General features: G+C 45.8%; 3 protein-coding genes across 4 annotated transcripts; all 3 read right to left on the bottom strand.

The window, feature by feature from the left end:
* Positions 1–44: 44 nt before the first annotated feature.
* Positions 45–6,015, bottom strand: LOC115795498 (inositol monophosphatase 1-like). 2 transcript variants are annotated; one of them, XM_030751446.1, is made up of 9 exons: positions 5,936–6,015; positions 4,395–4,474; positions 3,833–3,966; positions 2,780–2,884; positions 2,554–2,599; positions 729–837; positions 538–646; positions 317–468; positions 45–248 (listed from the first exon to the last, which is right to left on the bottom strand). In XM_030751446.1, exons 2-9 carry the CDS (start codon positions 4,455–4,457, stop codon positions 85–87), a joined length of 882 nt encoding a protein of 293 aa, XP_030607306.1. In that variant the 5' UTR covers positions 4,458–4,474; positions 5,936–6,015; the 3' UTR covers positions 45–84. The 2 variants fall into 2 exon arrangements, with proteins under 2 accessions (XP_030607306.1, XP_030607307.1); XM_030751447.1 differs by having other exon boundaries at positions 4,395–4,529; positions 5,936–5,978.
* Positions 6,016–6,843: 828 nt separating this feature from the next.
* Positions 6,844–10,587, bottom strand: LOC115795902 (inositol monophosphatase 1-like). Its single transcript, XM_030752033.1, has 8 exons — positions 10,362–10,587; positions 9,985–10,118; positions 9,647–9,751; positions 8,990–9,035; positions 8,808–8,916; positions 8,604–8,712; positions 7,531–7,682; positions 6,844–7,184 (listed from the first exon to the last, which is right to left on the bottom strand). Exons 1-8 carry the CDS (start codon positions 10,419–10,421, stop codon positions 7,027–7,029), a joined length of 873 nt encoding a protein of 290 aa, XP_030607893.1. The 5' UTR covers positions 10,422–10,587; the 3' UTR covers positions 6,844–7,026.
* Positions 10,588–12,125: 1,538 nt separating this feature from the next.
* riok1 (RIO kinase 1 (yeast)) lies at positions 12,126–23,786 on the bottom strand. The gene is made up of 17 exons (XM_030752826.1): positions 23,601–23,786; positions 18,488–18,680; positions 16,778–16,868; positions 15,845–15,914; positions 15,718–15,760; positions 15,534–15,626; positions 15,335–15,447; positions 15,073–15,153; positions 14,894–14,980; positions 14,527–14,664; positions 14,345–14,448; positions 14,100–14,206; positions 13,938–14,003; positions 13,744–13,860; positions 13,584–13,637; positions 13,156–13,272; positions 12,126–12,378 (listed from the first exon to the last, which is right to left on the bottom strand). The coding sequence occupies exons 1-17, from the start codon at positions 23,645–23,647 to the stop codon at positions 12,268–12,270; spliced, it is 1,632 nt and encodes a 543-aa protein (XP_030608686.1). The 5' UTR covers positions 23,648–23,786; the 3' UTR covers positions 12,126–12,267.
* Positions 23,787–23,850: the final 64 nt, after the last annotated feature.

Here is a 23,850-nt window from a genome sequence, read left to right as displayed (position 1 = left end):
TCCTTGCTTCTGTTTCCATGACAACCTGCTGTAGACTTCCTGCTTAGTCACAGGCAGACACGCTGGGCTTTTAACAAACTTTATTTAAACTTTCCGAGCAGAAAGGTGTGTGCTGTCCTCACACCTGTCACTTGGTGCGGCGTCATCTCTGGGAGGGCTGAAGGCGACGATCGTTTTTACAAGTCGCTCTGCGACAGTTTTGCTGTTGGCAGCAATGATCCTCCTGGACATCAGGTCCACTTCACCGCCTAAACACGGAGATGCCGTTAGCTGGAAACACCTGAGCGGGAAACGTGTTACCGGTGGACTAGCTTACCTTCGACGTCCATCAGCACCCCACCGGCCTCGGACACAATCAGTGATGCGGCAGCAACATCCCAAACGTGCACCCCGATCTCGTAGTACGCCTCCACACAGCCCGACGCCACCAGACACATGTTCATGGCGGCAGAGCCCGCCCCACGCACCCTGAGACAGACGGAAACGTCAGCTGTGTGAAAACAGGAGCACGCAGTGATGTCAGAGCAGCGGCATTACCCGTGAACCGGGAGGCACAGGACGTTCCTGAGGCTCTGGAAGATTTTATCGACAACCTCGGGGTCTCGGTCCGATCCGAACTCTGTGGCCACGATCGCCTGCTCCACAGCTGATGGCATCACAAACACAAAAGATAAACGACATAAACCGTCGGCCTGTTAACCTCACTAATCAGTTACTGATTTACCGACCTTTCTGCTGGGACACCTGCAGCGGCTCGCCGTTACAAAAGGCTCCCCTCCCGCGCCTCGCCGTGAACATCTTATCCTCGATGCAGCTGTAGACCACGCCGAACTCCACCTGAAGGTCGAGAGTGGAGGTCACTGTGAGGTGAGTCTCAGGTAGGTTTCCTCTGCCAGGTTAGTTCAAAATGGGTTAATCAAATGATCCCTACACATTTTAGCGTTTTGTTTTCTTTATATGTACTTTAGATTATTATATTACTATTATTACTGTTGTTATTATTGGGTCATTGTTTACATAGATTTTAAAACATCCCAGAATTCCTAATTCATCCATCACTGCCGGATCTCCCCGGGCTGATTTCTTGTCCAACTCTGGATTTTGATTTCATTGCAGCGAGTTTCTTGTCTCGGGCTCACAGATCCGGGTTCCTCAGCCTTCGCTTCCGTTTTTACTATGGATGTGCACAACCAGTCGACTGGGCAACTAATTGTCGCTATTGTCACTAGTCGGTACCAGATGTACTAGTTGGTTAGCCTAATTATTAAGCTTATAGTTGCCAGTTAATGTTTGTCCCAAATGTTATGCAGCCCTGACATCATTATAGAAAAATGCCATAACTCTGTTAATCCTGGTCTGATACTTTAATTAGATCTAATATCGTTAGTTTTATAACGTAACCTGAAGCGCACCTCCGGAGAAACACCCTTCCTTCCCTGCATTTCCAGCTACTTCCCCCAAGTTTGTACAAAGACATGAAAAAAACTAGAGGGACAAATGTGTTTGCACCTTAAAAAAAAAACTGACCGCAGCAAAGAGTAGGACCCCAGAGGGAAAAAGTCCCAGCATTTTATATTTCTTTTGGCCACGACTGCACGTAAAACACCCGGACACGACCGAAAGGTAATTAACACACGCACAGGTATAAACACAGCAACAACATCAGCCACTAATGTAGGTTGTAGCTCTACAAAGACCCAGCACTGAAGTCAGAATCAGGGGTAAGCTGGAGGAGGAGGCTGGGGGAGGGGAAGAGGGAGGTCTGGGCTCCACTGCTCAGGATGCGGACCCCGTAACCCGGCCCCGGATAAGCGGAAGAACATTGATGGATGTTTGTATTGTTTTAATTGTGTCATGAATTGTAAAATGAGCATTGTTGATAATGCGCCGCACTTTTAAGTTGAATTTTATCTTCTTTTTTCTTCATTTTTTGGATGTTATTTTCTCATATTCAATGTTGAGTAAAAATCGTTTGTAGTAATGCGTTTTCATATATTTAACATCAATTGATTTAAATTTTTTAATATGATGTGCAGTGTTCATAATGCGCGGTGCAGCACAGTTAAGCAGCATTTAAAGTGTGATTCATTATAGAAGAACATGATCAATGGTTTCAGATGCCTTTGTTTAGACAGTTTTAGACATTGTCCATTTAACAGGCATAAAATTTAATTTCATAGGAGTGTTTTAGTTTTAGGCTAGTCAGTCTAATTTTTTTTCCTTGTTTAGTTGACTAATAAGTTAGTCGCCAGGAACATCCCCACTTTTTACTGTAGTCACAGCGAGTCTCAAGGGAACGTGGCTATTTCCACAGAGCGCTGCCTTTTATCCATTTATGTCAGTACATCACATTTGTGCTCTTCTCATTAGTTTATTGATCCACTTCTTCTGTAAAGCACCGTGGTGTTAGACCTGGACTGAAAGGTAACGTTCAGGTGGATTACACACTGTGTGTGTGCGAATGCGTGCGTGAGAGAGAGATTATTATCAAAATCCAGCCTGGCCCCTGCTGATGCCATAGGTCAGGAGGTTGGTGCTGATGTGAACTCTGACCTGTTTGTTGACAGCAAATCCGATGCAAACGGCAACAAAAGGAAACCTGTGAAGGAGAAACAAACGCAGGATGTTAACGTCTTCATGACATCATACGTGTTCCTGCAGATCTGTCAGCTGTTCCCCTGATCAGTTACCTCTGATCGATTACCTCTGGGTTAGCTGGACCAAATAAAGCTCAAAACCAGATGTAATCTGGTGATGATGTCAGAGTGTCTGAACTCACGCGTGAACAAAGTTGGTCGTTCCATCGATGGGGTCAATGATCCAGGTGGGTGAGTCAGACAGGATGCAGGACTCGCCTGCAGCCACTGACTCCTCCCCTATGAACCTGAAACACACACGAACATGGGAAGGTGTCTTTTGAGTGGGCACACAGAGAAACCACCTCACGACTCCCGAAGCTGCTCGGGTTCAAACTGACATCTGTGGAACGTCGAGCAGCGATGTCTTTTATTCTGAAACAAGTTTGAGACCGAGCAGCTCTGACATCACAGCGAGGAGAAAACCTGCAGACGGCTTTCGTTCATTTGTCGCTAGAGAAAATTTAATCTTTTCTCTACTTCAGAATCAGAACCGATCATGCGATGCAGCGAGTTTTAGTTATGATCACGCCTATTTCTCATGCTAGTTTCTGATTGGACGGCAGACATAAATCCCATCAGGCCACGGGGTTCATTGAGCTCTGTGAAGCAGGACAGAGTCTGAGCCCTAAAACCTGCCACCAGCAGGAGGCAGTGTTCAGCAAAATGACGTATTTGAATATTTAGGCAACATTTAGCAGCCAAGGCCTCAAACCCATAAGCTGTGACTCTGGTGTGAACATCTGTCTCTGCAGCTGGAAACATGAAACTCTGACAGCTGAAGTCATTTTTCTTCTCAGCAGCACAAACGCAGCGAGCTGAGGAACATCTGGAACCTCTCTGATCATCAAACCAGCTGCACTTTAACACTGAGTTACACTCATGCACATTAATGAGCATTAATGAGGACGTCAGAGAGGCGTTTAAGCTGAACTCTGATCAGAGCTGCAGCCGCGTCGCAGTCAGGGGGCACTGCCCTCTGATGGCGATGCGTTTTTAACGTGTCGAAGGTGCTTTCAGAGTCTTCAGCAGCTCTTCTTTTCTGTGTCGCCAAGCTTTGGTTCGGTCTGAACGATAACCGAGGTCAGCGGTGATGGACACGGCGTCCTGCCTGAATGAAAATCTGAAGGAGAGAATCCGGCTGGTAAACATTATCAGCACAGACGGTTTAACACAGAGGGGTCGGAGCCACCTACCTGTGGGTGGGGAACTTCTCCTTCACTGATTGGATGATGAGCTGCTCCACCTTCTGGTCAGTCTGCGTCACCAAATCCACTGCCGAACTCTTCGTCGTCACCATCCTGTCGCCACGCAGAGCGTCACACACCACCTGATCAATGCACCAATAAGTGATCAGTCTGAAGCCAATTATCCCATACTTAGAGATTAATCCTCAGATTTCAAAATAAAAGCCTCTGTTTCCTGTTTGAACTCAGTGAGGTTCAGAGAAGAAGAAACTGACTCCTCCTCCTCTGATTGGTGCGTGCTCAATAATCCAGGTGAGGAAATCGCAGGAAGTGGATTCTGGCCATCGTTCAGCAGCCGTGACGACTGTGAAGCTCGCTGCACGTCGTTAGGTGGTCAGTCAGCTGACACTGAAGGTCACGTGGGTGAGTGATGAAAACGGTGCATCCAGATGAACAGAATCAACTTCCTGAGACTCCTCCTCTTTGATGATGTCACCTCATTCCCAGAGGCCCTGCCAGGTGAGCCTCAGGTGTGCAGCACCTGAAGGTGAGAAACAGGAATGTCACTGACCTCTCCGGCTTTGCGTGCTATGGCAACGGCATGGTCCATGGTGCTCTCCCAGGGGTCAGCCATGTTGGAGGAGGAGCTTGCTGTAGAGAAGAGCACACCTGAGCCATAGTTCCGGTTCCTGATAATCTGAAACACCTATTATTGATCAATAATCAATCAATCAGTGAAGTGATGACATGTCCTTGATCCAATTAATCAGTCAAAGGAGGATCAAAGAAGAGAGGTTAGATTTAAAGGTAAGGACTGCAAAACAAACTGAGGTATGCTGACTTTGTTATTCAAAGATTGTATGAAAATACTGCAGTTTAGTACGTGATAAACAGGTTAGCTTGTTGTACTGTATTTACAGTAAAGCTCTGTGTTGGACTGGAGCACAGTGTTTGTGTTCATGGTCAGAGTTACAGGTTACATCAGTGCAGCAGAGATGAGTTTGAATCAAAGCTGCTGATGCTGAGATTCATTCACTGAATCCAACATTTCTACAGCCTGTATGCTGTCAGTGTAGGGGATGGAGATCAGCTCAGATAGCTGTGAAATACTGGGTTACATCTTTGTGAGTTCAGTTCATCCACACAGAGCAGTAAACCTCAGAGCAGCAGCAGCAGGTCAGCTGATCACAGCCTGCACACCAACATCATTTACTGCAGCTACAACAGAAAGCTGTGATTCTTCTCCCCATGCAGAGCCACTACAGCTGATCTTAGGGTTCCTCCACCTTCTGAATCCCACTGTAACCCCTGAGTATCCTCATGTTGGTGTTTAGGTGGAGGCACAGTCACCCTCTACTATGGAGGACACAGAGAACAGAGCTGTGTTTAAATTCCCTTTAACTGTTTGTGTCCTACATAACAGATTCAAGCTGAGTGCATTCATTAGAATTAAAATTTAGATTGGAATAACGTTTGTGTTCTCATTATTATTTTATATTATTACAATAATATATAAGGAGGTTCAGTTAGCTTTACAGAAAAATAGCAGGTAGAAACGTCCTCCAAAGAGCTACTTTTACTTTCTTACTTTGAGTACATCTCAGAGCCTGTACTTTTTTACTTTTACTTAAGTAAAGAAGTTGAACCAGTACTTCGACTTTTACCAAAGTATTTTTTAACACAAGTACTTGTACTTCTACTTAAGTACAAAATGTCAGTACTTTTGCCACCTCTGCTGATTATGTAAACAAACTGATCATCAATAATCAATCTCGGCTGCTCCCGCGGTGACGACAGGTAGCCGCTGGGGGGCGTGGCTCAGCGCATCCTGTCATGTTTACGGTCACTAATCGATATTTATTGATTAAAAATGAGCCGTACATGGCGGTACGTGAAGACGTGTCACAGCGCCGTCACCTTTCCGTGCGCGTGCCCGTACTACCGCGCGGCATTAAATCAGCTGATTTCTGCAAGGAATCTGGTGCGGCGGAAGTTCAACACGGCTGATTCCCGCCCCAAAGAAACGCCAAAACCGGAAGTAAGACGGGGGATCAACGTGATGTTTCGACAACAAGTAAACCACAACAAAGTGAGCCCGGTAAACAAACTCACCTGAGTCTCTCGCGCTCGGTCTTAAATTAGTCCGCTGCGGGTCAGCGACTCAACTTCCGTGTTTCTTCTTCTACGTTCTACGATTGCTTTGTGCAGCAGCCGCCTCCTGCTGGACACTGGCTGACGCTGCACCGACAACAACTACACTACTACTGATGATGAAGATGAGGCAGCACCTGAACTCAGATCACCTTCAACACAAAAACAGGCGCCATTTCACCGCTGCACACAGCCTGGAACCACACACACACACACACACACACTCACTCACACTCTTTGGCACACATATACTTACACACACACACTCACTGCTGTAACCTTCAGTCTGTATTCTGAGTTTAATTTCTTCTTTTTTCTAAAATCACAGTTTTGTCTTTCTTTGTAAAATCAGTTGCTCAGCTGTCTGATTGTGTGCACGCAGGTTAAACCCTGGGTTAACGGTGAGCGCTGACCCTGATCGCTGACATTCAGGTGGATGAATCCGGGAAACAGAAAAAAAAAAGTGTTAAAACGCCTTCATTGCCCCGCCCTCCACCCTTTGAGGTGTGATGTCACAGTGAAACCTTCATGCTGTGCTCAGGATTGTCTCTGCAGTTTACTCTGTTCTGATAGATCGTTCTTCTTTAATCAGCTGATCGCTTTTCTCGGACGTTTGACCCCTAACATCACTGCCTGCTGTCTGAGTGCAGCCATCATTTAATCTGATTTATTGATCAAAAAAAGAAGCCTCTGAGACCCTTCCAGGATGCCTTCTGTCTGTACAAAGTTCAACGTGACGCAGAGACACTGTTGGACAACGTTCACCTGTCCTTGTCTCCAGCTTCTCCTTCAGTTTGATGATTGGCAGCAGGATCAATGAGGTCTGTCACCATGGTTACCTGAGCGTTCACGTCTCTTTATTTTCATGCGTTCGTTTTCACAATCATAAAAATCAGTTGTGATCAGAAAATTTCAGCACACCAAAAACTGTGGGGCACCCCGCCTTCTGATACATTACGTTATTGATTCTTTGGTTACAGCAGCATATCAATGATCACTTTCAGTATTTTACAGTGAAATCGTCTCAAGCAGCACACTTCACATCAGCCGGCCTACAGTCTGTCCACACCCGTCTCTCCGTGCACACACTTGTGGTGAACCTCGTCGTCACGGCGACAGGGGAAGGGCCAGATCACTTGAGCGATGCGACTGGCCACGGCGGCGGAGCTGGCAGCGATGACTCTCCTGGACATCATATCGAACTCTGAGCCTGAGGGGACGCAGACCAGTGAGACAAGGCCCACAGCACCACAGGTATGCATGCGCACATGCACGCATACCTGTGGGACACACACAGACATGACATAAACTATATTGCCAAAAGTTTTCACTCACTCATCCAAATCACTAAATTCAGGTGTTTCAGTCACTTCCACGGCCACAGGTGTACAAACCGAGCGCATGGGCATGCAGACTGCTTCTACAAACATTACTGAAAGATTACTGTGAAATTTCCTCACTACTAAATCTTCCAGAATGGGATCATACACGTGTGAGGGCAGACGAGCAAACACTTTTGGCAGTGTACTGGATGACATCATACGCTAGATACAGACCGTCCGTATCTATGACGACTCCTCCGGCTTCCTGGATGATGATGGCGGAGGCGGCGATATCCCAGCAGTGCATCCCGATGTGATAGTAGGCGTCAGCGCCACCCGCCGCCACCTGGCACATGTCAACCGCCGCTGTGCCCAGTGCACGCACTCTGAAACATGTCAGCGCAAAAACGTGAAAAACATGTCAGCAACATTTTAAGAGAAAGTTCAAAGGTCACAAAGAGCTTCGCAAGAGCAGCAGAATTAAAGCTTGAGTTAAATGAGGTGACTGACTCCGCCCACCCTGCGACCCCTTTAGTTTTCAGCTCTGCCCAACGGATCTCCAGGTGTGTACAGGTGTCCTAAGATGTCAGAGGGCTTGGAATGAGGCCTTAAAGTGATCAATAAATATATAAAGATCAGGTGATCCCACATCTGACGGCTGAGGTCCATTCAGATGTTTTTCTAAGGAAAGCTTCAGTAATCTGGCAGTGAAGGAATAAAAATATGTTAAACAGTCTTAAAGTGCTAATCAGAGAACCCATCGCATGTTTAAAGTCACTGCTCTCCTGTCAGTTTACTGGTTTTAAAACTTTTTACTGCTGTTTAAAGACTTTGAAGCATCTCTTGGCATTTGAATCAGTAACACCTTCAGGTGCTCCTCAGGTGGAGCCAGATGTTAGCAGCTGGAGCTTTGAAATCTTTCAGCGAAAACCTCGTCAGACTCTGGGCTGTGTGTCAACACTGCTGTTTTTTTCTAACCCTTTTCAGTTTTCTTCTTTCCTTTGTCTTCATTCCACTCCAGGCTTTTATTTTATTGTAATTCATGATCTTTAAGTTTCCTATCTTTAAAATTTGCTGTCTCTTAATTATCAGCTGATCAGTAATCAGTAAAGCACTTTGAGCTACACAAGAGGTGCCGCACAAATAAAGTTTGAATCAGCAAACAAATGAAACCGTCAAAACAGTCAGAATTCAAACCTCAAATTGACCGCAGGTGCACTGAGCATGCTCAGAAAAATCAGTTCAACCAATAAGAGGTCAAAATGACCTCAAAGCGAGGTCAGACTGAGGTTAGCGTCTGCCCTCACCCATGTACAGGAAGTTTCAGGAGTCTGAAGATGTTGGATGTCATGGTGGACAACGCGAGATCATCACGCTCTGCCCCGATCTCTGTCACCACCACACACTGGTTGATATCTGATTGGAGACAGGACGGTCAGAATGAACCCACATCCACCTTAACTCAACAGTGCACAATGTGATGACAAATATGACGTCACATGTGATGTCACCTTCCTGTCCAGAGACGCGCAGTGGTTCTCCATTCAGGAACGCTCCTCTTCCTCTCTGAGCGTGGAACAGTTTGTCATCCACACAGCTGTACACGATCCCAAACTCCACCTGAGAACAGCAGCAGAACGAGTCACCCGGATGCCTGTGACCTCTGACCCCTGAGACAAATGGCTCGGCCTACCTGCTTATTGACGGTGAAGGCAATGGAGATGGCAACAAATGGAAACCTAACGGGAGACACAGTAAAGGTTCTGTTACAGACTGACTCAGGTTCCACAGTTAAGATAACCATGGTTCTCTGGGACTAACCGTACTTCTCTGATGTATCATAGAACTACTATTACTACTACTACTACTACTACTACTGTACAATGGTAACTTGAGATTTGGCGCCATGTAAATAAAATTGAACTGACATTAACCGCCAGCTCTCTGACATTAACGGCAGTTCTCTAATGTAAGAGCGGTTCTCAGTGGGTAACTATGGTTGTTTTCTGGGGGGTATTTTGCCAGTTTTCAAGTGAACTCAAACCACCTTGTAGTGCAAGGATCCTCAAATCCAGGCCTCGGGGTCCGGTGTCCTGCAGGTTTTAGATGTGTCCCTGATCCAACACACCTGAATCAAATGGCTGAATCACCTCCTCAGTCAAGTTTTCCAGAGTCCTGCTAATGACTTCTAGATTTGACTCGGGTGTGTTGAAGCAGAGACACATCTAAAACCTGCAGGACACCGGGCCACGAGGCCTGGATTTGAGGATCCCTGTTGTAGGGTCTTTAAACTGATGTGTGTGTGTGTTGTACCCTGTCAGCTGATGAGACCACCTGTGTGGCTTCTCACCTGTGGACGAAGTTCACAGTTCCATCAATGGGGTCGATGATCCAGGTGGGGTGGTCTGTCAGCTCTACCCGCTCACCTGCAGCCACAGACTCCTCCCCAATGAACCTGAGGTCACAGGTACATATCATCATCTACCTGCTCACTTCCTGTCTGCTGTTACCAGGCAGACTTTAAACAGTCTACAGCCTGGCTGTCCAATCAGAAGTTTTGCATTAAGGGTTACTCCACAGTGCTGGTTCCACTGACAGGTAGCTGGATTCATCAAGCTGGACCTTCAATACAAAGAAACAAAATAAAGAAAAAATATGACACTAGAATCCAGTAGAGGAGAGTAGAACCTGTGCTGCGGATACTGGTTCCTGATGGCAGCGATGAGGATCTTCTCAACTCTTTGATCTGTTTCTGTCACCAAATCAGCCGGAGAACTTTTGAGCTTCACTTCCTTCTGCTGCTGGAATGCTGTCAGGACCACCTGAAGGCAGAAAGACAACCAGAGACCAACAGATTCACCTGCTGCTGCTTCCAAACCCTCGCGTCCTGGTTGTGTGTGTGTGTGTGTGTGTGTAAATACTCCGTGACATTCTTGTTTTTAATCAAACCTGACCCCTCTCTGAACCTCAGTGATATCATCACCTCCACCTGCAGCTGATTGGATGGCTGCTCATTCAGGATTCACACCTGGAACATCTGTTTAAATCACACTTGCGTCTCTTACCTCCCCAGCCTGTTTAGCAACAGAGATCCCAAAGTTCAGATATTCTGTCCAGTCGGCCATGACGAGCGAGGATGAGGAGCAATACTGAGAATGTGAAGAAGGTCAAGAAAAATCAGGAAACCAGAGAGAAAAGTAGGAAGAACGAATCAAAGGACGAAAGAAGAAATAAGAAAACAGATGAAGAGTAGAACTCAGTAGAACCCAACAGGAGGAGGAGTGTTCACACTTGTGAACTGAAGGAGAATACTCCTCAATTTTTTCCTCTTTTATGCTACAAACAGCCAATCAGAGCTTAGCCCCCACTACACAGCCGGCCAATGCCAGCCGTGCTGGGAGCAGCAGGCTCCTCCCACTCACACCAGCTTCCTCCGCAGGTCACTCAGAGTTCATGTGAGCGTGCTCAGAACCAGCGTCAAGAACAGAGTACAGTACACTCTATCAGCATGTGGGTTTATCTGTGTGTGTGTCTCTGAACAAGAACAGAAGGACTCTGGGGTTCAGGAGACGCTGCCTACAACTCCCAGAATGCATTTCACTCACACAGCCTCACCTGACAGGACTGGTTCTGCTCGGGCCCCTACCCCTCCTCTCTGCGATAATGAGCTGACCCTTCTGTGACAGGAGCAGGAAGTCTGCTCAGCTCCTGCGGCGGTTTCTGCTGCTGCCAGGTGGATGCTGTGATGTCATCATTCACTAAGAAATACACCTGTTCTGTTTCTCTTTTCTTCTTCTTTGGTACAGGTCATCACTATGTCTGCTGCTGTGTTTGGGATCCAGGTGTGTGTGGTTGGGGCCTAATTAAGCAGCCTCAGGCTCTTCAGTTCATTTCACTGACTCATCCTCTGTCACAGTGGCCCTTCATGACCTCTGGCTCACATCCAGGAAGCAGGTTTAGTGAGAACTCTGACTTTTAAGCCTGAGGGGAGGGCTCTGATCTCAGGAAGGTTCCCGACTGACGGACGTGACCCAGGTTAGGGTTAGGGGTTAGGGGGTCTGCAGCCAGCAGAGATGACACTGGAGCATCTCTTATGAAACAGCAGTGGAGGGTTAGGGTCAGACTGCTCATGAATACAATCACCTAAAGTGGCGCAGATCATACAGATGTACAGACATGGATCTCTAAACATGCAGTGTGAGGACTGGCCCTGTATGCGCCTTCTTTAAAACTCCAGCCTTTGTAATGAGGGGATATTTTTCACAGGATGTTCTCGTTTATATGATCTGCATAAAATAACAGTGAGAACAGGCTCACTGTTATTTTATGCTCAGAGGAGCGTTCTGTGTTCTTTGCTGAACATTGTAGTTTCATCATGGAAGACATCAGGGTGTTAATAAGCCTGTGTTGGTGCTGCTTCTCTTCTCCTACCCACCTTTCCTTCACCTGTTAAGGAAAAGTGGATAAGAAAAGGAGACAGGAGGTAGCTTTCTGTTCCAGAAAGAGTTAACTCAGGTATGTTGAAGCAGAGACATCTAAAACCTGCAGGACACTGGACCACGAGGCCTGGATTTGAGAACCACTGGTCTGAGGTCACTAAGTAGTGCTGCATTCAGGTAGAGCAGGAATTTTAGGAACTGGATAAACCTGTGGCTTGGGTGCTGTTTACTTGGACATTTACCACCTGAACATGTGCAGTAGTGACCACAGGTTAATCTAAAGAAAGGATGGGGAGGGTTTCATCAAGCAATCAAACTTAGTGAGGGGGCGGAGCTTCAACAATCAATAATCAGAGGAGAAACAGAGTTTGGTCACATGACTCTTGCATCATGTGAATGCACTTTATTTGTACAGAAACAGAAAGGTGTGAATAAAGTTTCTGTCCATCTCTGTATTAATAAAGTCCAACTGCAGCAGCTCTCTGCTCACTGGTGATTGGCTGTTAGGGAAGATGGAGACAGGAAGTGGTCATCATCTGCCCTTCTTCATCTTTGCCACCTTCTCCTTCCTCTTCTTCACGTGTTTGGGTACTTTGGTTCGTCGTTTCTCTCGCTGAGCCTCCTTCACTATCTTCTTCCTCTCCTGAAAAGAAACATGGTGAGACATCACACCAGGGACAAAACAGACACTCAGAGGTCAGAGGTCAAAGTGTTGTTCACAAACTGCTGCAGGAGCCAGATGAATAATGTAGCCGTTTTAAATATCACGCTCGAGGAAAGTTACTGAATAGAATTCGGGGGGGGGGGTCTCTCTGGCTTATTAATATCATTTTTCATTTGAACTGTGTGAACGCTGTCATTAACACTTTGTAGTATTCTGTAGTATTTAGTGTACTTTTCTCTGGGCCCCTCCCCCATCGGGAGCGACATGTTTGGCCGCATGTTCTCCTTGAATCGCCGTCTGTCTGAATGGTGTCCAAAAAAACGTCGTGGGCTTCATAGATAACTGGGAAACTTTCTGAGGAAAACCGGGTCTTGTTAGGAGAGACGCCATCCATCCCACTTTGGATGGAGCAGCTCTCATCTCTAGAAATCTGGCCAAATTTATTAACCTTCCTCAAACCTGACTACCCAGGGTTGAGACCAGGAAGCAGAGGTGCAGTCTTACACGCCTCTCTGCAGCTTCTCTCCTCTGTTGCCAAGTGTTTGCTCATAGGGGGTAACTTGCAGTAACTTGAAAATGTTCATATGACCGATTCGCCTGTAAACACTTTAGAATCACACATTTATAGATGTGTTTATCTTCATGAACGAAAACTAACTCGTCATATCGGAACTGATCGATCAGAAAAACATTGGGAAACGTTCAAAATCAAACAGATGAACTCTGAATGTTGTGTAGAATCAGCTGCTGCTTCACCTTTCTGTCCATCGGCACATCCTCACTCTGCTGCTGCTGCTCTTCATCCTCTACCTCCTCCTCTTCTTCCTCCTCTTCCTGTGAGGAGGAGCAGTCATCCTCCAGGAGAGCAGGAACCTGAGGGGACAGCAGACAGGTGAGATTGCCCGAGATGTCTGGTTCCTCTCAGATCACCAAAAACATACGTCTGGTTCTCTGTGAGGAAGAGTTTGTAGTTTTAGGTGCTGCAGGGGTCTGACAGGTAGATCTTTTCTCTGTGGACCTGCTCAGGGGTCAGAGGTCAGGACTCACGTTATTTAAATGAAAGTTTGTTCAGAGAATACTTCAAAATAGCTGTGGAAATAACTGCCCAGAGGGGTTTTAAGGTGGCAGCCAAGGAGCAAGACTCTGTCCATGCTAAGCGAAGAGCAGTCTGAGAGGTGACGTACCGTCTGAACTCCAGAGAGATCCTTCTTCAGCCCGGTCAACGTCTGGTACAGAATCTGAGCGACACAGAACGCCTTCGTCACCATTACCATCATCATCATCTCATTTCTCTGAACAATGAGCGCATTCGCTCGCCTCAGTTTGTGTGTTTGGGGTTCTTACATTGTCATTTTGTCCACTGATGGCCAACTCTTCCTCCTGTGTCCTCATCACGTCAATGTCACGCTCATAGTGACTCACCTCAGTCAGTGTACGGGGGATGTAGGCTTTCTTAAACACCTGAGGGGTCAGAGGTCAGAGGTGAGACTAGCTCAGAAAGGGTAAGCTCATCAGTGTAAGCAGCCGTGAGGTGTCACCTCCTCATCCACGTGGTCCTGATCCGATCGCTGCTCCGACGTCCTCTCAGATGCGATCACCATCGCCTGAACAACCAATCAGAGACAAGTGCACAGCAAGGTGTTTATAAATAAAGTTCTGGATGTTTTTTTTAAATAAAATACTGACGCAGGTTTTGGGACCTTGTCCAGGTACTGGTCGATGTTCTGGCAGGTGATGGACGGGTCAGTGATGAAGTCAAAGAGCTCCCTGACCGTCATCACGGCCACACCGTGCTTCACAAAGAACTCTGGGAAAGAAGACAAAAAAGGTGAGGTCAGAAGGCAGAGCAGGACATCTTCATCACACACCTCTGAGGCTTTTATTCTGAAAGAATCTGCTGTTCAGTTTAACCTGAGGCTTGTATTGTGAAAGAATCCCCTCTCACCGTTGATGTTGCTGCAGTCCTTCCTGAGGAACTCGAGGGCGTGAGGATGATCGTGCTCCACTGACTGTGACACATCGATGATGTAAGCGTCTCCATTGTGATACCTACACACAGCCGGAAATACGTAAACAAAAAAGTCTCAAAAAGTCCACAGGAAGTTTACTGTGAAAGAGTCATCTTACAGTATGTTGAACTCGCTGAGGTCGGCATGGACGAGTCGGGCGTCCTGAAACATTTTTCTCATGTTCTGTATGAGTTGCAGGTAGAGTTCTCGCGCCTTCGACTCTGAAAGTGAGGCGTTCTTCAGCAGAGGGGCCGGACTGACACATAGAGACAGGAGAGAGGGACTGATAAGGATTCAGTTTAGTTTAGTTAAGCTTCCACAGTTGGACTAAAGCTGAGTGAACACAAATTTGTGTGTTTTTACGGCAGCAGCTTGAACTGAAACATGTTAAACTGTAAAATCTGTTTAAAGTCTTCGTGTTTCCTGGAATAAATCAATTTAAATATTTGGTATGATGATATGATTGATTAGTGATTGGTTCTCACATGTTGTCTTTTCCAATGAATCCCATCAGGAGAACATGACTTCTGAGCAGGAGAGGTTCTGGACTCGGGATTCCCGCCATCTGCAGTCTGAAACACACAAACCCTCACGTTCTACTGGGTTCCAGCAGTCGGAACAAGACCTAACAGATAGGGCACTTGGGTTTTCAAAAGGTTCTGACCTGATGAGGTTCCTCATCTCTTTCTCTGCCCATGTTCTCACCATCTTCCTTGGGTTTCCTTTACAGTATCCATGACGGAACCTGCAGAACAACAGGACAAACTGTTTCTGGAGGTTCTGTTCCTGAGTGTCTTTTTGGACATTAATGTAAAAGCCTGATCTACGCGTGATCAGCCTTTATTTTGCAGGCAACAGGAAATGAATGCAGCCTGCAGAGCGGGTGTCTGTGCCTGAGCTCTCTTCTTCTGTGGTGCCTGACTCACCTGAACTCCCCGCTGACGTATTTGTCGCGGTCCTTGAACAGCAGGATGGACGTCTTATAAATCTTAATCGCTCTGCTGTCTCCGGCCGCCGTGCTGGCATGATAAACATTTGCCTGAGAAATTCAGAGGGATAAATATTGATCAGCACACATGGACACGTACTAAATGTATTGATCAAGTGACTGGTGGACAGTCTGACCTCCTTCCCGGTGCTGATGCAGCCGTTGATCTCAGAGATGATTCCTCGACTCAGCATCTTGAAGAGAATCATTCGAGTTCGAGGATCTAAAACCTGGAGAAGAAGAAACCGCCAGTTGCTTATTGAGCTCCACTTTATTGATTATCTTTGACTTCCTGTAGTTCTTTTCTAAAGAAAGGATCACCTGTTCTACTGTCGCTCGATCTGATTTATCCTTCACTCTGTACCTGCAGAGAGCAGCCAATGAGAACATTAGTCACAGCACTCACATGACCTGTGATGTAAGCATCATCAGCTGTGCTCAGACATACTTGTCGGCTTCTCTCTGTTTCTGCATCGTCGTCACTTTATTGATCACTGAGTCTGCATAGTTCAGTTTATCTGCAGGAAAAACAAAGGATCAATTAATGTGATCGATTTCTGATCGTCAATACAAAGCTCAGAATAACTTTGATTCAGATCAAATACGCAGACTAAAAAGCCCCTCACTGACTTTCATCTGATCAAAGTGATCGATACGACCAACATGAAGTCAAGTCAAAGTTTATTTCTATAGCACATTAAAACAACCTCATTTGGCCAAAGTGCTGTACAGGGAATACAAACATATACTATCCATCAGTCACTAAATCAACAATAAATATATACTAAAAACAAAAAAAGCTGCGGTTGCACAATAAAACCAGGGTACTCAGCTCAACTAGACCCGTACTAAGGCAAATATAAATGTGTTTTTAAAAGTGATTCAAAATGATTGAGAGTGTGGACTGCTCCTATATGAAAGGGTAAATTACTCCAGAGATTAGGTGCCACCACTGAAAAGGTCCTATTGCCTCTGCTTTTCAGCCTGGATCTAGGCATCGAGAGCAGTTGGTTTGTAGGCCTCAGGGCTCTGGTAGACAGGGTTTCAAAAGTTCAGTTAAATAACCAGCGCCAAACCACTGAGAGAGCAAGTATTAAGATTTTAAACTGGATCCTGAAATGGACAGGAAGCCAGTATGAAGGCCAATATGGGTGATCACCTGTTTCCAGCTCGATTTAAAGGTCGCCGTGTTTTAAAGTCAGTCGTCTCTGAAAGACGATGAAATAAACACTGAATGGAGCTCCACAAACTGCTCATCATGTCTGATGGAACCAACACATTTTAGAACATTCTCATCATGATGAACTTAAACAGGTCTTAATATCTTCAATAAACTCAGCAGTGAAAGCTCTGGGTTAGTGTGTGTGAGTGTGTGTATTACCCAGGTTGATCTTGTTTTCATATTTCCTCAGAGCTTTGTCAGACGGCGTTGAGGATGAGAACTTCTTACTGGATGGATTCTGTCTGTTGGACTGCAAATAGATGGAAACGCTGTGAGTGGAAATAAGCCAGATTAGAAAGACACACATGAACGCACACACACACACACACACACACACACACACACACACTGAAGAACAGGCTGAGTGTTTTCACTGAGCTGCTCTCCAATTGGTTCTTTTTTTATTTTTTTCCACAAAGCTCGGTGATGTTCTCATGAAGGCCCACACTGATTGGTTTCAGCTGTCAGAGGAGCTGCTCAGGTTCTGTGCTTCAGGTTTGGGTCACCTGAAACCTGGTTGGGATTTTTGGTGCCGTTTCTTTCATCCCGTCCAGATAATCCGTTTGTTAGCTTCTCTGCTGCACACTGAGGTGTTCCACACATCCATCCATGTTCTATGACTTATCTGGGGCCAGGTTGCAGGGGCAGCAGCCTGAGCAGAGAAGCCCAGACCTCACTCTGCCCAGCCACCTCATCCAGCTCACCCAGGGGAACACCGAGGCCGCCCGAGGCCAGCTGAGAGAGATAATTTCTATAGCATGTCCTGGGTATGCTCTGAGGCCTCCTCCAGGTAGGACATGCCTGGAACACCCCACCCAGGATGCACCCAGGAGGCACTCTAGTCAGATGCCTGAACCACCTCAACTGTCTCTTTTCGATGTGGAGGAGCAGCAGCTCTACACACACATGAATAGTGACCAAAAGAGGCCAGCCTCTTTTGGTCACTATCCAAAGCCCATGACCATAGGTGAGGTTAGGGACATAGATTGACTGATAAATCAACAGCTTTACTTTTATGCTCAACTCTCTCTTCACACGATCGTGCAGCATCCGCATCACTGCAGGCATAGCCTCAATCCGTCTGTTAATCTCCTGCTCCCTTCTCCCATCATTCATGAACAAGACCCGGAGATACTTAAACTCCTCCACTTGGGGCAGCAACTCATCCCTGACCTGGAGTGGACATTCCAACCTTTTCCTTTTCTGGCTAAGGACCATGGCCTCAGACTTGGAGGTACTAATTTTCATACCAGCCACTTCACACTCAGCTGTGAACTGCTCCACTATGAGCTGGAGGCCACCACCTGATGAAGCCAACAGGACCGCATCATCCGCAAAAAGCAGAGATGAGACTCTGAGGCCACCAAGGCGGACGCCCTCTCTGCTTTTTGCGGATGATGCAGTCCTGTTGGCCCTGTCACCTGACCCGTAGGCACAGGGAAGCGACCCTCTTATCCACTGGTGAAAACGTACAGGCAGTAAGCCGAGCGGATGCAAATAAATCCACCCCAGTTTGCCACCTCTCATTAAGGGCAACTCCAGACTGAAACAGAGTCCAGCCCCTCTGCAGGAGACTGGTTCCAGTGCCCAGGCCATGCATTGAGGTGAGCCTGACTATATCTAGCCAGTATCTCTCAACCTCACTCAGTAGTTCAGGCTCCTTCACCACCAGAAAGGTGACGTTCCATGTCATAATAGCCATCCTCGATAGCTGGGGATCGATCCGCCAGTGCCTCTGCTGCCTGACACACACTGCACCTGACCCCCATGACACACAGATCATCAGTTGATTTCCTGTTACACCTGCAACAAGACTCTGATGGTTCTTGCTCCTCAGCTCACTTCCTGTTTGAAAGGTTAATGTCTCACCTGAGAGCCGTCTGCCACCTGGTTATATCTTTTAGTTAGGTCTGCTGCTGAGCTCCATGCCCAGTCATCCTCCTCTTCATCCTCCTCTTCCTCCTCCTCCTCCTCCTCCTCCACCTCCTCACTGTCATCCCGCCACGCTGATGAAGATGGCCCAGTGACAACACTGATGAGAGTCTGCTCCACTGATTGGACGCTGCAGAACAAAACAAACAGCTGCTGAACTCTCCAAGAAATGCACTCAAACATTCAGGAGATGAAGATTTAATGATCCACCAGGAACCTGAACCAGAACCAGGAGACCAAACCTGGACCAGGACCTAAACAAAGAACCTTAACAGAGTGAACAAATACTGGTTTTACTAAAACCATTATGTATGTGTTAGTGTTGCTGTATATTTTGTGTAGAACCTCAAGCCGAATGTGCTCGGTTTGGGTGTTGCAGGACACGAAAGTATTCCTGAACATATTATCAGATGATATCCAACTGCTTATTTTTCAGGTCTTAAGTCCATGTATTTGTGGGAACAGCTATTGTGCTGTCATGGTGTGAGAACAGCTTGTATGTCTATGAGATGTTTGGGTTGAAAAACGCATAGAGAGCATCTTCGCGTGGGAGCATCACCACCTGGATGGGAAACTGCACTAAACAGGACTTCATGGCCTTTAAAAGGGTGGTCTGTTTAACTGAACGGACCATCAGAACCACCCTCCCCAACCTGCAGGACATTTACACCAAGCAGTGCAGGTTAAAGACTATAAAGATCCTTAAACAGCCCGGCCACCCCGGACACTCTCTCTGCGCCCTGCTCCCATCAGGCCGGCGTTACCGCTGCCTGAGGAGTAAGACTGAAAGTTTGAAGAAGAGTTTTTATCCACAGGCCAGCTGTCTGCTCAACTCTGAGCCCAAAACTGGAACTATTTTTCACAATGTAAATTATTATATTCTACTATTCTATGTATAGTGTGTATAATGTACAGTGAATTACTTATTTTTGTTCTTCTTATTTATATATTTTTTACTACTTATTTTCAGCTGCAGGTACAAAACACATTTCACTGTGTACTGTACTGTGTATAACTGTGCATGTGACGAATGAACATTATCTTAAGTCTCATTCTTCCAATTGCATGCACACATTCATACAGTACTTTGATCTGTTCACACTGCGACAGTCAGGGTGACTCGGGGTTCACCATACATGGATCCACCAACCTTCTGACAGCCTGATGACCCGGCCTACCCCCTCCCCCACCCTTTGACTGCAGGCGCTGTCCATGGTGCTGATCAAAAGCTGGACTGATGCTACTCATATCATGCTATATATTACTGCTGCTTGATGTTATATTGGCACTCACACAGTGTGTGTGTGTGTGTGTTTGCTCAGATATGACATGGCTGCTGCTTATTTCTAACATCAGAGCTCTAACCTGACCCCTGACCATAAGGCGGGGGTCATCAACTACATTTGTCCAAGGGCCGGAATTTTTCCTGGCAGACAGTGTGAGGGTCAGATGCTCTCGTAAAGTAAAATAAAATTAATATTGTAGCCTAAGTAATATATTAGGATTTGATATATCAATTTTCCTTTCAAATTTATTCTATTTTTAATGACGTGACGTGCAACATCTGTTATGTTGACAGCTGTTATGGAGGCGCCACAGTTGTTCTCATTATAGATATGATGAGAACAGGAAACAATAAAATGAAGAGTTCAGATGCAAAACCTTCTAAATCTGCTGATAATTTTCTTTTAAAAGAGCATTTTTTTAAATCTTTTTTTCAAAAATGTAAATATAGTAATTTACCTACTTTTTAATAAGTAATATTTTGTTTTGAGGCAAAGCCAGCAAAATCTTCAGTCTGCACAGTGTGAATGAAGGCAAAAGGCACAATTATTAGACTATGATAAAAACATTTGGTATGATACAAAATGGCAGCACATTTACTTTAACAATAACAGAGTAGTAGATACTAGGGTGGGGGGTTCGGGACAACGGAGGGACGGACACATACGAGGGCTGTGACCACATGTGGGTACACATCGAGCAGCAAAGGGGACAAGAGCTCCGCACCCCGGGGAGCACGCTCGGCAGCCAGCAACAATCCCTCTGCAGGTTCACTGACGGAGATCTCGTTACGACTTTTACTTCCTTTAGTTAGACAAGTTTTATTGTCAAACATTCTTTCTACACAAAACAAGGTTAGACTCACATTCAACTGTGTTTACAATCTGATCAACACCAGCAAAAGCTGGCTCCTCAGTGGAGCGCTGTGCTAAAAACAGTGACAAGGTCACACGGTCGGATCTTGCATTCCGATTTGTTCTAGGGACATGAAGGTATGTAAGGGCAATGGGAAGTGGTGATCGCAGGCTTATGATAATTCAGACTAGTCAGAGAGGGGTATTTAATGTGTTATGATGCAACATGATTGGCATATAGTACCTATGGCAGTACTATACGGTGCGGAAAGCTCTGGCGGGCCGCCAGTTGACGTTCCCCGCTGTAAGGGTTCCTCAGGGTGCTCAGCTGAGTCTAACCCAGTGCCCAATGAAGGAGACCTGGTCAGATCAGAATGAACATCATGCTATGGACTGAAGGTGTTCTTGCTGATCAAGAACCTGCAGATGTGACTGATTCATTTTCTGATCAATGATCTGATCAATAAGCAGATTAGAGCCAAACTTTCACACTTTCTGAAAAGCAAAATTTAGCTTTCCAGCTGGGCTCCTTCAGTGAAGTCACACACAGGTGCATGTGTGACTGAGGTGTTCCTTCAGCGTCACTATAACCACCAATGAAAATGCTGCGCTTCCAAACTCTGAACATCATCTGTCTCCCACCTGAGCCCCGCACTACAAATTTGATTGAAGAAAACCAGCGTCTCTCTCTCTGGATTCATTCATCCTAACATCAGTGCTCACAGGAAGCTGCTTTTCAGCCAGATAAGTTATTCCAGGGGTTAAAAGACCTCCTGCTGCCCACACACGGCTCTGAGGGACCTGCAGGAAGGATGGCGCTGTTTCCTGGAGATTTGATTGGTCAGAAGGTGGGGATTTCATACTTGTGGATCTCTCAAGTAAGTCTCTCAACCTCTCTAATCCGAGAGGTTCAGGTTACAATGGTGATACACCCTGGTCATACAGAAACTATTTCAGGTTATCTGAGGTTACCTGGACAGGATGACCCCTGCTTCGTAGTACAGGCCTTAGGAGACGTGTTATCTAGGGATGGGAAGCTCGACACTGAAGTTTCGACACTGTGTCGAGCTTCCAAAGCGCAGGTGTTTTGAAACACTGCTCTGAAACTTGGTTCAAAACACCCACATCAGGTGATCGTAGCTAAGTGAGACTTTGGTGCATTTCACTCCTTCTGTTTCCAGGCGGCCGAGGCACCAGGATTTATTTGTTTTTTCTTATTTATTTTTTTTTTAATTTAATGAATCTGTCTTTTTTTTTTTTTTTTGAGGTGGGCCTTGTAATTGCTGAATTATTTTTTTAATATCAACACTTCTATTTAATACAAGCAGACACACGCACCTATAACTCATTATTGTTTCTGCGGACTGTGAAGAACGACACAGGCGATCCATTTACAGACAGGAGAAACATTTCTTTCAGTGTAAAAGTGGATCAACAAACTCAGCACATGCTGGAACAGCTGACTGTGATCTGAAAATCCTCCATCCTCCATTTGTTTCTGCACGCGCTGAAATGACCTATTTATTTTCAGACATTAGAGGAACTTCCCAAAGTCTGACCTGTATCCACCCTCTGCTCAGTGTCCTCCTCAGTCATGTTGGTCACCACGATCGTTACAGAAGCGATGAACCAAATAATTTACTAGTGACATCAGTATTTAAGTTTTTCATTACCATATTGTATGAATTTGTATAATTTATAGTTGCAATGTATCAGTAGAATTCAGCTGAGGGGTCACAGTGACTTGACTGGACGGGCCTGGACCTCCGAAATCCGTCCATAACACTGATGCTGCAACCTGCGACCCACACACTGCACAGCAGGAGATACCTGCTGTAAATAAATAATTTATTTTTAAATCAAGAAAAAACACGTCCAGGCAAACTATTTTTTAATAATTCTCATGACAAATGAGGTTTTTCTCTTTTTGATGTCCACTGCAGCTTCTGGTGTAAATATCTCACAAACAGGCTGCAGGTTCAAAGCCTCAGACTGAGGAAAACATCATGGCCATGTCATAGATATGATATCTACACCAGTGCAGGTGGGAAAAGTAAAGGAAAGCTTCTTCATGGTTCAGAGGTCGCTCAGTGGAGGATGACATGTTTCCTCAGATTTATAAAGGTATCGGTCAGTGTGAAGATGTGAAAATGACTGCTGAGACTGGCCAGGATGAGCCTGTGAAAACTTAATTTTAAGTTTAAGATTTTGTGTTTTTCTTTAGCATTTATTTTTGAATGAATAGAAAACAAAGCCACAAGCTACACCAGCTTCTAGCTTAGTTTAACTGATGATACAAACTTCCAGAAAGCTTAAAAGTCGACCGAAAACACCCAAACTTTTATTTATTTTTTCAATGAGCCCAAAGACAGCTGTGTGGTTACCACAGTAAACACAGCATCTTTTCTCAGTATTTTATATTTTATAAATTGGTTTGTGTTCCACTGAATTACTAAGCAGCTGAAACAGCCTCACAAATGTCAACAGAGAGAAAATAGTGTTTGGTGAAGGACTGCAGCTCGCCGTCTTTAACAGTCTCCTTGTTTCTCCAAAACATGTGCTGATCATGATTACTGATACTCAGGTATAATCAGCAGCTTTGTTTGGACTTGTGCCGGGCGCGTCTCTGTCAGTGTTTGATCAGGCAGCATTACCAAGACGTGGGAATAACCAAATTGGCTAGCAGGTGTCACTGTGCAGATGGGTTTCAGATTGTTTCGAAGCTTCGATACAATTCCGGCACAAATGCTTCGAACGCTTCAGTGTTTCACAAAGACTCGCTTTTCCCATCACTACTGTTACCATGGTGATTTAGCCAGGTAAAAAGAGAGCCAGGTCCGCAATCACAGCCCTCTGCTCACCGTTTACAGAGCAGCATCAAAACAAACAAACAAACAAATAAATAAACTCACCTGTCCTCCTCCGCGTCATCAAACTGTCCAGGTACACACGCCGCCATGTCGTCAAAGCACCCTCATACAAACACAGATCAGCCCTAAAAAGTCGGGACCGACTCCCCTGCGCCGCTCCTCGTGTTTGGTTCACTTCCGGTTGTGACCACGTGACTACGGCGAACGGCGCGGGTCAGAAAGGAAGAGTGTTCGTTTATTGATCTGTAATCAGCTCATAATTTTATTGATTACGGAAGCCATCTGATCCTTA

The sequence above is a fragment of the Archocentrus centrarchus genome, chromosome 17 (assembly GCF_007364275.1).
Source record: "Archocentrus centrarchus isolate MPI-CPG fArcCen1 chromosome 17, fArcCen1, whole genome shotgun sequence".
NCBI classification, from domain to species: domain Eukaryota; kingdom Metazoa; phylum Chordata; class Actinopteri; order Cichliformes; family Cichlidae; genus Archocentrus; species Archocentrus centrarchus.
This window is presented reverse-complemented; position numbering and strand designations above follow the sequence as displayed.